The sequence below is a fragment of the Miscanthus floridulus genome, chromosome 1, assembly GCF_019320115.1.
Source record: "Miscanthus floridulus cultivar M001 chromosome 1, ASM1932011v1, whole genome shotgun sequence".
Classification (NCBI taxonomy): Eukaryota; Viridiplantae; Streptophyta; class Magnoliopsida; order Poales; family Poaceae; genus Miscanthus; species Miscanthus floridulus.
Genome location: NC_089580.1, coordinates 120,385,091 through 120,397,707, shown reverse-complemented (window position 1 = coordinate 120,397,707; position 12,617 = coordinate 120,385,091). Strand labels below are relative to the sequence as shown.

Here is a 12,617-nt window from a genome sequence, read left to right as displayed (position 1 = left end):
CGCTTCTACAAATTATTGTCCAAAAATCACAAATTTTAATTCCGGGAGAACCCACCGGGCCACGTGCACTTCGCGGCCGCAAGGGATCGAACCTGCAACCTCAAGCCTCGTGCATTCGTCACCTTTTTTAGCATATTCGTGCATTCTTCACCTATCCACTCCACCCATAACACACTTGTGTTCATTTTTGAAATTTGTCCTCCTCATTTTATCTTCATCCAATTTTCAAATGTGTATTCGGAACCTAAACGAATTTAGTTGAAAAAGTTGTCATCTACAAAGTTTTATAATTTTTTAGATCTACAACTTTGGTTTTGATCTTTTCTCCATCCAGGGTCGTTTGAAATATTTGAATTTCAAATGTGAGAAATTCTAACATAGATTTTTCATGCATATTTGATTTCAAATGAAAATGTTGTTAGCTACAAAATAGCATATCTTTTTTAGATCTACAACTTTTGTTTTGGTCGTTTCTCCATCTGAGATTGTTTGAAGATTTTGAATTTTTGAATGTGAGAAATTCAAACGTGATTTTCTATGCATAGATGCTTAAGTTGTCAACTATAAAGTTGTATAACTTTTCGAGATCTGCAATATTTGTTTTGATCGTTTCTTCTTATATTATTTGAAAAATCAAATTTTACTATGCACTCCTATTTTTAGAGGCTGTCGGAAGTAGAGCTTGCCTCTAAAAATATAGGCATTTGTCCAGACGGTTGGAAATATCGATCGTCTCTACAAATGCATTTATAGATACGGCTCGATTCGGAGGCCAGAAGCAACTGTAAATCGATCCGCCTCTTAACCAGCTTTGTCGTTGAAAATTAATTTTGTAGGAATGTCATTCGTAGCAGGAGTATTATATTATCACAAGCTAAAAGCTAGTACCAGTAACTGACCCGGTGACAATTAATCATGGCTTCGCCTCATCGCTATGAAGTGTTCCTATTTTATTGCAGCCTTGCAGGTAATAAACATTCCGCAATATAATTGCAAATCTACTACTTCGAGCATCTAGAGAGGAAACGGAACTACAAGCAGTTTGTCGTTACTCTGGCGATCACGGAGGAACCGGTATCCAATGAACGAGTGCGAGAGCGATGCTCGTGAGCTCCTTGGCTCTCACAACTGCCATCACTACCTCCCTGGCCACCGGCGATGACGCTGCAGCGCCTGTAGCCGCGAGCCCGTCGGCGCATGTCGCCTCGTTCGTCATGGACGCGCTGAGCCACGTTTGGGTGTTGGAAATCGCCCACCGGACTTGACTTCTCCCGACGGTGGCTCCTGCGACGTCGAGCTTGGCCAGCTCGGCCGCCGACTGCTTGGCCAGGCCGGCGGCCGATGACACTGTGCTGGCACAGTCGCGGAGCGCAGCTGACTCGGGCCCAGCGGTGCCACAAGCAGCACCGCGGGCGACGAGCTCCTTGACGCGCTTGGAGATCGAGCGGAGCCAGGCCACGTTGACGTCGCCGGCGGCGCGGGCGAGCTTGACGTGGCTGGTCTGGAATATGCACGCGTACGGGAGGAGAGACTCGTAGCAGGCCACGCCGTACAGCGTGCTGGCACAGCGCGCGCGGAGAAACGCCACGGCCGATTGCGGTGGTGCGCATGGCGGCGGTGGGACGAATGACGACGACGGAGAGGGAGCGGCGTCGGTTAACGATATCCATGCGGCTGCAGCGATGATCAGGAGGAAGGTGGCTGCTGACGCCATTGTTCCAACTTGAATGGGGGCAAAGAAGTCGTCGACCCACCAGGCCACCACACGTGGATTTATCGGCCGGAGTACGTGGTCTGATGAATTTAACGGTCCGCCAGTTAGCTGTCTAGAAAAGCGGGACGTGCTCATCGGTGGAATGAGAATGCCCAAAAATAGAAATTTGAAGTGGTGTTGCTGGTTTACCGGTGTGTTGTCGCGGTCAGCCCAAGAGGAACATATTCTTAGTTCGTAGGGGTAACTGAGAAAGATTCTTATAATTGGACTTTCATAGACATTAGTTTAAAAAACGCTACTACAAACACATCTTCACTGATAGTACCTTTAAACCTACCCCTGGTACAAATACCACTATTACCGGTGGTACCTTAGACCCTCCACTTAGACCCTCCACAATATCGTCGAGATGCCCAAAAATCACCATTTCTTTCTAGTACCACGTTTGATAGCTCACAGCAGAGGGCAACTCCAGGCATGTCTGTGTTCGGCTGGGCTTAAAATAAGCCCCAGACGGCTGTTTAAAAAATATATAAATAATCAGATCGTTTATCTAACCACAAGACGGAATTATCTCCTAATCCCCCCCTCCCGCTGCCACCACCGCTCCCCCTTGCAGAGGAGATGTTGTTCTTCGGGGAGTACAAGTAGCTCCTTCTGGTCATGGTGGCCGGCCTAGCTACCCGAAGAGAAGGGGATCCTCATCGGCCATGACTTCTTTGAGTCGCTATCGTCGTCTTCGTCTCGGCCACCATGTCCGATGTAGTGCAGCCGCTGCCACCACCCCAATCCCATGGGCCACCACCGCAACCAATCCATGTTCCCCGAGGTCGACGAGGATGAGTACCGGCGCGTCTCGACCCACATCCATTCCGGTCTATCAAGGTAGGCGGGAAGAGACAACTGTGTGCGAAGGAAACATTATTTTATCGATTGGCATCAGTGGACATCGGCACATGTTCTTGCTCCGCTCACTGTTTTCCTGGCATAACTGGAAGTTGGCTTCGCTTGTTGTAATGCGAAGGGTGATGCCGGGATCATCTCTCCTTGTTTTGGGCATCATTGGAAGCAGTGGCGGATCTAGGATGAAAATCTAGGGGGGGGCTTAAGTTCACACGGGGACAAAGGCATCAAGCTCAGCTCAACACTCCAGCATCGTCTTCAATCTCAGCTCAATGCTCAAGCTCCTCCTTTCCATCCTCCAATGGCAGAAAAATTTAAAGAGGGCTGAGGGGGGGCTCCACAGGCTCAGCCATGGTAGGGGGCTCGAGCCCCCCCCCCCCCCCCCCCCGCCCCCCTGGCAGATCCGCCGCTGATTGGAAGAGCATGTTGTGGAGGGTCTTATATCACCCGCTAGTGCAAATGATTTTTAGACCGACGCTCTCGGTGCGCCGGTGTGGCCGCACCCGTCGCACCGCCAGGCCTATATGGTGAGATAGCGTCACCTTGTCTCAGTCCCTCGATGGGATAATTTCCTCAGTTAGTTCACCATTCAGTTTAATCTAGTACGCTATACATACATAATATTTTTTTACCGACATTTCCTATAGAGCAGACGCCTGAAACGCCACTTCTGTTCAGGCACCCCACTGAACACGAAGACACGACGACAACGGCGACGGCGGTGGCCTCCCTGTCCGGCCTCTCCCCCTCTTTCTTCTCAAAATCCGGCGGGCATAGAAGAGGTTCTGGGGGAAGGCAGGCCGCCCAGGCGGTGAGGATGGGGGCAGGCGTCTTCGGGTTCTGGCGGCAGTGGAGGCGGTCGGGCCAGGTCGAGGCGGGGGCGTCGCGGTCATTCTTGCCGGAGTTGGAGAAGAAAGCGGCAGTGGGAGGGGCGAGGGGAAGAGGGAGGCCACCGCGGGCGCCGTAAGGTCTCACCAGAGTTCCGTCGCCGCGGCATTTTCTCCTCACTGGAGTTGCCACTTTAGATATTAGAACTGCCACGGTTTGATTCGATCCCTCTGGCATCCCTCCACCCAAAATGTCGATTATTACTAGGAGTAACCAGATCACAACCCATAAAACACACCACCACGGCGGTACCGCCTGACTGCTTACACACACGTTGGCCATCTTAAGGGCCATTTGGGAGAGCTCCTCAGGGCTCTGGCTCCTCCAAAAATGCACTGTTCATGCACTGTTCATTGTAACGGCTTTCTCTCCCTTATCCAAATGAACTAGTAGCCGGAATGAGCCACTATTTTGGCTCCTCCAGCTCCAGCTCCTTGACCACTGTAGCACGAAGCCGGAGTTGAAGCCAGGAGGTGCCCGACAAAACAGGCCCTTACTTTGCCAATTGTGTGCCCCCTGGTGTCAGAGATATGGGCCCAGGGTACCCTCACTGACCATATATCTGGCCCATCAACGGAGGACGACCAAGGAGGAAGCCCGCGAGGACTAAGCGCAACCACCAACTTGGAGATCACGACATATCAAGGATATCCGCCGCCATCACAGCTATGGTAGGCTAGAATTGATTTGTTGTAACCAACTAGGAATCTAATCTGTAGCGCCGATCGCCCTCGTTGTAACCCTACCCCTCTGCCTATAAAAAGAGGGGTAAGGACTCCGCGATCGTCACATCCACCACAACACCATCGCCTCATTCCAATCTACCTCATAGCTAGGAGCAACAGCCCCCGTAACCGAGCATACGAATATAGGAAGAAGTAGCAACTGGACATACGACTTTTACTCGTTTCCCAGGGGCCCGAACCAGTATAAATCTCTGTGTCTCATCTGCAACCATTTGGATCAATCTACATGATCACGTTGCTAGGCATTGTCGGAGCTAAACAATCCGACAGTTGGAGCGCTAGGTAGGGGCCTTTTGCTTTCAGATTAATATCGTGTTTTAGATGAGAATCATCATCAACATCGACGACGCCGCGGAGAGGATGCAGCCGGGCGAGAAGATCACCTTTGGCAGCCTCGACTTCATCACCGACCAGTTTGGGGACTTGCATCTACAAGAACCCAAACTACCCATGGAGGAGGAGGAGGAGCCTCCCCTGATCTACGCGTTCTTCGTCGGTTGGAGGAAGCTATGAATGTTGGGCCCCGTGCTCTCGCCCAACATCTCAACCGCCATGGACGCGACGTCTTCACCATGCTTGGTCGAGAGAACGATATCGAGGCCACCCTTCGACTCAGGGAAGATCCAAACTGGACCCCCGATCGGATCTACAATTGTCACTCGATCACTTCCTTTGTGGCTTCCCGGTCGAATTAAGGAAAGCGGCGGCAACTTACTCTAACTGGCTTCAACAAGCCCTGGCGGAACCCGCCAAATCTCACACCGAGGATCACCCCATCTGCGGCTCTCACTCTCCCGAGCGTTTCGACAACCTAGTTACCCAGTTCGTCGGGATGATCACCAACAGCGACGAAGACATGGCCAACACACCGGAAGATTGGGAACATCCAGAGGACGACGTGCCTATCCTAGATCTCGACCTCGACGAATATGATCAGTTCCTCTTGATAACCTAGATTTAGAGGAGAAACTACCCAAAGAGGAAGGCACTGAGTCCAAGGAGCAACTCGAGTGTTATATGAATCTACAAGACCCTAAGCCACCTCAGGAAGCACTCGAGAAGCTCGCACTCAAAAGCACCACTCCACCGTTGGGAGATGTTACCATACCAGATGCCCCATATGAGACCAGCGACGAAGCGTGCCTCTGCCTCCTTTATTAGAATGATGATCTCAAAGCGGAGAACAATCACCTTCGCCAATAACTCAACCAGTCTGCTAACACTCAGTAGATTAAAGTTGAACACACCCACCCAGCAGATGGCCAAAACTTGGCTAGTCGACCCTACGGGATCATCAGGCTGCTTCAATTGGCTCCTAGGGCCGAGCTAACGATGCACCCGACAACTCAAAAGTCACGGTTCAGTCAGGACACTCCCGAAGTACGCCATGGGTCTGCTCCACGCGATCGCCGACAATGCCTTCCAGAGACTAGGGGCCGACCAATTGGAGGACCTAGAGCATCTCACCCCCAACCCGATCTATAGTCGACCAGGGAATGGGCAAGATGATCGCTTGTTGATCAATGCGTGGAAACAGGAACGCGATACTCATGGCCCTACCCAGCTTTCAACAGCTCCTAGGAAGCAGACTCAGCCGCCGATCAAACTCGAGTATACCATCCCGAGAACAGTCTCGATCCCTCACAAGAGACAAGCCTATCGAGACATGTTCAAAAGGATCATGAATAGCCCATGTTAGAATCACGGCTTCATTGTGACCCACCTTGACAAAGATTGCCTCACTTACCACAAGCGTGTTGTTCTAGAAGCTGAAAGGCGGACAGACCAAGAAGGGTACTCGGGAGACCGTGATGATGACTAAGGCCCCACACGGCTACTAGAAGCTCCATGCTCATCTTCGGTGTCCCCAAATCTACCAGGATCAAAGGCTATAGAAGCTGACTCATAGACGGATCTATGCGACTGCACCGGCTGCCCCGCTATACCTACGCTGGTCAGAATGGCCAATTACCTACGATCGAACCGATCATCCGAACCAGGTGGTTGAGGCTGGCCGATTCCCTCTGGTAGTAACTGCGGTCATCGAGAACACAAGAGTGAAGAAGATCCTCATGGACGGAGGCAGTGGCATCAACACCCTTTACAAGGATGCCTTCGATAAGCTCAACGTGGACATAAGGAAGCTGCACGCATCGCAGTCCCCCTTCCATGGTATTGTCCCTGGGCGACGCGTCATGCCCCTAGGTACGATAAATCTCTCTATGACATTTAGCAACGCGGTACACTACCAAAAGGAGACACTCTCCTTCGAAGTTGCCAACTTCCAGAGACCCTACAACACCATATTCGGGAGGCCATGTTACGTCAAGTTCATGGCAGTCTCAAACTACGCCTACCTCAAGCTGAAGATTCTAGGACTGTGCGGCATAACTATGGTGTTGGGAAACTTCTAGAGCGCCTACCAATGCGAGAGAGACGACATCGAGTACGCGGAGGCCAACAACTTGGACTCAGGGGTTTTGAATCTCCCCTGCTCGAGGTCGGGGAAGAAGCTCCTGTCCACAACTCCAGGACAATAGCCTGCTGCCACCCTTGACCCATCATCCTCGTCTTTTACCCCTACGGCCCTCCTCATCGGATCTTGAGAAGGCACCCAACGACCCACGGTTATGTTGGCATTTTATGTTTTTCTAAATTTTAGTTATCATTTACATCTTGCAAAGAGCATTTATTTGTTATATGAATAAACTATGATCTCTCGAGCACCTTACAAAGAACCTCTGAGTTGCTCAGGGGCTAACATTTGCAGCTATTGTGCTCCTATCTAGCATGTTCACGTGTTTAACTTATCAACGTGCTCGGGGGCTACAATGATAACCATACGTGCCGCTCACTCTTACTTTCTCAATCGATCAAAGTCTCATAGGCCTTGAAATGGTATAAGTAACTTAACAAGACCTTGCGTGGACTCGACCAAAGTGTTTCATCTTGGTCGAATAATCCCTAGGTAGTTGGTCCAAAGCTTAAACAAGCATCAAAAACTAAAGACAGTGAAAGATAGAGCATACAAAGTCGGGTGCAGCACATTACAAGACGGCCTCAGGAACCACCTAAATCTTCTGATGAGTCAGGCATACTGCCCTGTACTATCACTGAGAGATCCACATCGTGAATTATGGCCTCGAAAGGCTCTATGGCCTGTTGTTGAATCGGACAGTATAGCAAGGTATCCGTGTCAACGGGTTTGCCCCTAATGGAACTGATGTTTAGGTCAGTGTAGATTGCGCCCCGATGGATAAGCCATACTGTGCAACTTCCTCTAGGTGCCTTGGGATCCCCCTCAACTGGGAAGCCACCTCTGACGAAGAGGTAGGCCCTTCTGGCTGAGCATAGGCCACCTGGTAGGCAGCGCGGCCAGTCACGACTACACTCTAGAGCTCATCTTCAAGGGACGACATCCGAGACACATACTTCTCCTCCATGGCCAAAAGGGTCCCTGCGTGCATCCGCTCAGCTTCAGCAGTCACGGCCTCCAGGTTCACATAATCAGACTTACACTCAGCAAGCTTGTTCTTAAGCGCCTCGCCTTAGCTGACTCCGCTGCAAACAAAGTGTGTCAGTCCAAAAATCCGCATACAATCATAACACGATTCATTGCCAAAAACAAAACATACCTTGGATCTGCTTCCAAAGCTTTTCTGTCTCTTCTTGAGCAAGCGCGCGCTTCTACCTCTCCCTCCAGTACGTAGAGCCAGAGGCAGGAAAAGCAGCCTTCTCTCGAGACAGCCTGACAATAGCCTCGACAGCAGCTGAAAAGACAATAAAGGTTTTACAAGCCTCACCAAACATGAAGGAGAAAGGTCCTGGCGGCAACCCTACCTTGGGTCTCGTCCTCATGGTGCTTCAGGGCCGCCACCTCTCTCTCTCTAGCTCGGTTATTCATGCCTTCGCTTCATCGCTCGGCCGAGAGAACCTCTCCCAGATGAACGCGGACTTGGCAGAGGAATTCTTCTGAAGATACTACAAGAGTAAGACAACATAAGTCTTAGCTTTATTCAGAACGAATCAACCAAAGACTCGAGGGCTAGACCCATCGGGTCCACTGCGTGGCCTCGAGTATAAACCAAGAGTGACGCTTGCCTAGGTGCAACCACCAGTTCAGCGCTGAGGGGCTAGAACTCTCGACGCGAAACATACCTCCAGGGTAGCGCTAAGGGAATCCATAGCTGAGATGCTCTTGGTCTTCACGGCATCAGCTAGGGCTCGCAGCACAACAGACAAACTATCCGCGTGTTTTGCCATCCCGTCTAGTTCTCCAAAGCCGGAGACGAGGCGATGTCGCTCCTCGACATCTTCGAACAAGCTCTCGCCTTCAACATCAAAAGCTTGCAGCCATGGACCTCCCCCTACTTGTTCAGTCTGAAACCTAAGAGGGACCAGGCAGACATCGTCCACCTACGGAGGAGAGTCAATTCATAGCAACACCCTCTCGAGGCCGTCCTCTAGAATAACTTCCAATTATGACCCTGACGGGTCAAACCCGCGAACTGGCTCAATAACAGGCTCTTTCCATTGGGTACCCACACTGGGAACCCGAGCAGGTTCATCCTACATGGCCCTGCCTGGATCACTAGAGAAACATCTTTCTAAGCATCCTCCAAGGGTGGCGTGCCTGTGTCAAGACCAGCCACGAAGTCATTAAGGGTAACAGCTACCCAAATCTTCTCTGAAATACTCAAATCCTCACTCTCGTTCGGGTGAACTCCTAGAGCTATGATCTTGCTAGCGCTGTCTAGCGCGATTGCTTCGGGCAACCTCTCGGTTGACAAGGTCTTCGACCAGGATCTACACCCAAAAAGCAAGCATTAGGAACTCATCACCCGACAAAATTGCGAGATAAAGGAATTGAACTTACATGTTCTCATCACTAGGAACATCTAGCAGCGTAGGTTTCTTTAGCCACCTACGTGAGTGTTGGTATTTATTAACTTGTCACTTGTTTTAGTAGCCACCTATTAATTACCTACATCTCCTAACATTACTTTACTAGGTTGTCATCCCTAGTGATGGTGCCAGAGATGCTTGTTGGTACTACCTAGCATCACTACTAGAATGATATTAAGTTGTTCTTTATCATTTTATGTGACTAGAAAGAATATAAAGATATATGAATGAAAAGGAATCTGCAAGCGTACAGATAATTATACCATTGTAGCACTTCACCCGAGAGTATTCTAGGTATCGTTATTTATATTTTTACCACAGAGAAGGTCTAGCATGGACAAGTATTGATAACTTATACTATTGATGGAGAAGTAAACCATAACCAATATTCTACTCATAATAGGGGTAAGTTATAGGATAAGATATATATATATATATATGATAAGTATTGATCATCAATAATGATAAATCAGTCAGAGTACTCTTTTCTATGCCATTAGCATAGTTAGATAGAATATTAGAGGAATAATTCGTAAGTCATTCATAATTACAAGTCAAAGCATACATTAATTAGTGCAATTACACATAGTAATTATGGCTAAGATCATCTTTATATCTACACACAAGGGATATTACTAAGGAAGATTAAGAATAGAGCTTGTCTTCCTTCGTAACTAGTTCCTACTTGTATACCTATATTCGGGGAGTGGACTACAAAGGACTCAACAGGACTGTCACATCCGCGATCTACCACATGGCCCGGAATATAGGGTGTATTCATAGGTAAACAACGTATAAGCACCAAGCTTACACAATGTCGACCACTCACCCCGTGTACTTTAGAGTGAGCGCTATATGAACTTATGCATAAACATAATGATAAACTAGCTATACTAAGTATATAATCAAAGTAAATGAAGAATATTATAACAAAGAACATGAATAAGATGAATACTAATATTGTCATAACAATTGTAGCAAGCATATAAAAATAATGGAGATACAAAATAGAGGGGGTACAAGGATTATACCAAACCACGCTCTTGACATGATCAGGAATCCAAGCGAAGCCTGCTTGCCTCCCTCTAGATCTAACCTAACTAGCTATGCCCTAGAATTGATGGAGCTCTGAGGATGATTAGGGTTTCTATCTTCTCAAATGACTTGATGCCTCAACGGGGTGGTAGGGGCTGATATATATAGACCGAAGCGTCCAACGTGAGCCCTTAGATCAAACTGACTTAAGGAACAGCGTAGATGCAACCTAGGAGGTGGTGGAGAACCGATATCGCAACACGGAGACTGATAGGTGGGCCCAGGGGTCGGGCGGCCTAGAGGTGGGGCTGGCCAGCCCCACCTGGCAGCCTTTGCCTCTTTGCCTTGGCATGGTGTCCTCTGGTGTCCTCTAGAACCTTCTAGTGTCTGTTTTGCGGTGGATAAGCGCAATTAAATCTGACATGTAGGTCCACCTTGACGGTTTTCTGGTTAAACCCTACAGAAAATACGGATTCACCAAAACTCATGGAATTTATTAGTTTAAACCCCTAGACCTTTGTTGGTGATCATATTTATGCCCTTATTCATGTTTCTTTGATGGTTTATAATGGTTGTTAACTATCATCAACAGCGAGGTCCCAGAACCTTGCTCGAAGGGGACATACTTCACCTTTGGGCCAAAGTCGCCAATGACCGAGACCGTCCCAACCAACGGCTTGTCATTGGTGGGCCTGGGCGACCCCAGAGCTCTCGGCACTACGAACAACTCGGGGTGAGCCAAATTCACATACACTAAGGCCATGACTGGCCGAGTACATCTGACATACCTAGCACTACCGATGCCTGCGCTCGACGTTGCCTCTTCTTCTTCCTCTTGGGGGCTTCATCCCCCTCATTGGTGCTTGCAAACTGCTGCAGCCCTATGCCTCCTCGTCTGCACGCCTAGACCTAATGCTACAACTAGCACAGCTTGGGCGAGGAGCAGGGACAATGGCACTCAACTCCTCTCGAAGTGCGGACATCTCGCCATTATTGGCGGATGTCTTGCACCATAGGTCCTCCACTCCTGGACCTTGTCCAAAGGGGCCCTGGAGCGGTACTTTCGGTGATCCTGCAAAATGGAGCAAGTTACACGAGGAAATCAGGACAGGTTGTCAATTGATCACCAAACGACTAACACCTTACCGAGTTCTTGTCGTCTCTCATCTTCGAGCTCAGGGGCTCCACCAGACGATCTTTGTTTGTGAGCTAGGATTTCAGACCCAGCACCTTGTTGGTAAAAACCAGCACCTGAAGCACAGTCATTGGCTCGATGGGCTCTCCTAACGAACTGATGGCGATGGGAGAGTCACACATCAAGGATGCACGTTCCCTCAGGGGCTAGATCCACCTTGGAAAGAAGGCCACCAGGCAAGCCTGACCGATAACCCCTCTCCTCTAGTGATAATCATGTAGGTCACTCTCGAGTTTGTCCACCTCTTCTAGCTCAGACTCAGGAACTTCCTCTTTCTCTACCGCTGATAGAGTGGGTGGGAGCTTGTGGGAAAAGGCTGGAGCCGAGTAGTCATAAACATAAAACCACTTCTTCACCCAATTCAGGATGTTGGAAGGGAGATCGATGTGAAAGAATGGAGATTTGTCGGTCGCCTTGATCCAAAGGCTACCGGTGACCTTCCGGTCCGACTGAGGAAGAACATCGAAGCAACGACAAAACAACACCTAGTGGGGTTCAATCCCCACGAAGTCTTCACAATAGGAGATGAACATCGCTAGAAGCACAATCCTGTTCGAGGTCAGGTGGTGTACCTGCGTGTCATGGTATCAGAGGAGATCTCGGACGAACTAGTGGATGGGCACCCTGAATCCACGGCAAAGAAATCGACGAAGACTACAATCTCACTGGAATCAGGGGCAGGCACGTCCTGGCCAAGGGCACACTGGTAATCCGAAAGCTCCCTTGACGCCAGGAATCCCCCAACCACAAGATTTTTTATGTCCTCCTCCGTTGCCATCGACACCTGCCATAGAGAACTAGGGACGGGACTCCGTCCCCCTTTGCTCTTTGAACTCATATCTTCATTTACTAAACTAATGGTTTTGGTTTTCATGGTCAGGGTCTTTCTCGGCGCCATAACTGTGACTACCAGGAGCTGGATCTAGATGTGACGACGTCTGCTAGGTCAAGGTAAGCAGAGGAGTGAGCACTACTGCTTTTGTCGGCGGCGGCAAAGGGATGGACCGTCTCCACCCTCGGCTAACCTATAAGGGCGGCTAATACTTGCCAAAAACCCTTATGGACCCTGGGCCAGAGGCCCAAAATTGCTGGTGAAACTAGGTGGACCAACATTTGGGCCCCACCAAAGTCCAACGTAGCCCACCAAAGCGACAGGCGCATCGGTGATTCTGGCCTAGAATCATGAAAGCCAAACCCTGCCATTTCTAGAGTGTGGGGGATGTTCGGGGGG

At 49.5% G+C, this 12,617-nt stretch overlaps 2 protein-coding genes across 2 annotated transcripts; one reads left to right on the top strand and one right to left on the bottom strand.

Annotated features, from left to right (window-relative positions):
- Window positions 1-859: 859 nt before the first annotated feature.
- Window positions 860-1,753, bottom strand: LOC136492164 (pectinesterase inhibitor 10-like). The gene has a single exon (XM_066488282.1). It carries the CDS (start codon window positions 1,712-1,714, stop codon window positions 1,061-1,063), a length of 654 nt encoding a protein of 217 aa, XP_066344379.1. The 5' UTR covers window positions 1,715-1,753; the 3' UTR covers window positions 860-1,060.
- A 4,570-nt stretch (window positions 1,754-6,323) lies between these two features.
- Window positions 6,324-6,665, top strand: LOC136462294 (uncharacterized). Its single transcript, XM_066461403.1, has one exon. It carries the CDS (start codon window positions 6,324-6,326, stop codon window positions 6,663-6,665), a length of 342 nt encoding a protein of 113 aa, XP_066317500.1.
- The last annotated feature ends 5,952 nt before the right edge of the window (window positions 6,666-12,617 follow it).

What these genes read in the sequence shown, in the direction of transcription:
- LOC136492164 (XM_066488282.1), bottom strand. Translation starts at nt 1,714, where the DNA reads ATGGCGTCAGCAGCCACCTTCCTCCTGATCATCGCTGCAGCCGCATGG.
- LOC136462294 (XM_066461403.1), top strand. Translation starts at nt 6,324, where the DNA reads ATGGACGGAGGCAGTGGCATCAACACCCTTTACAAGGATGCCTTCGAT.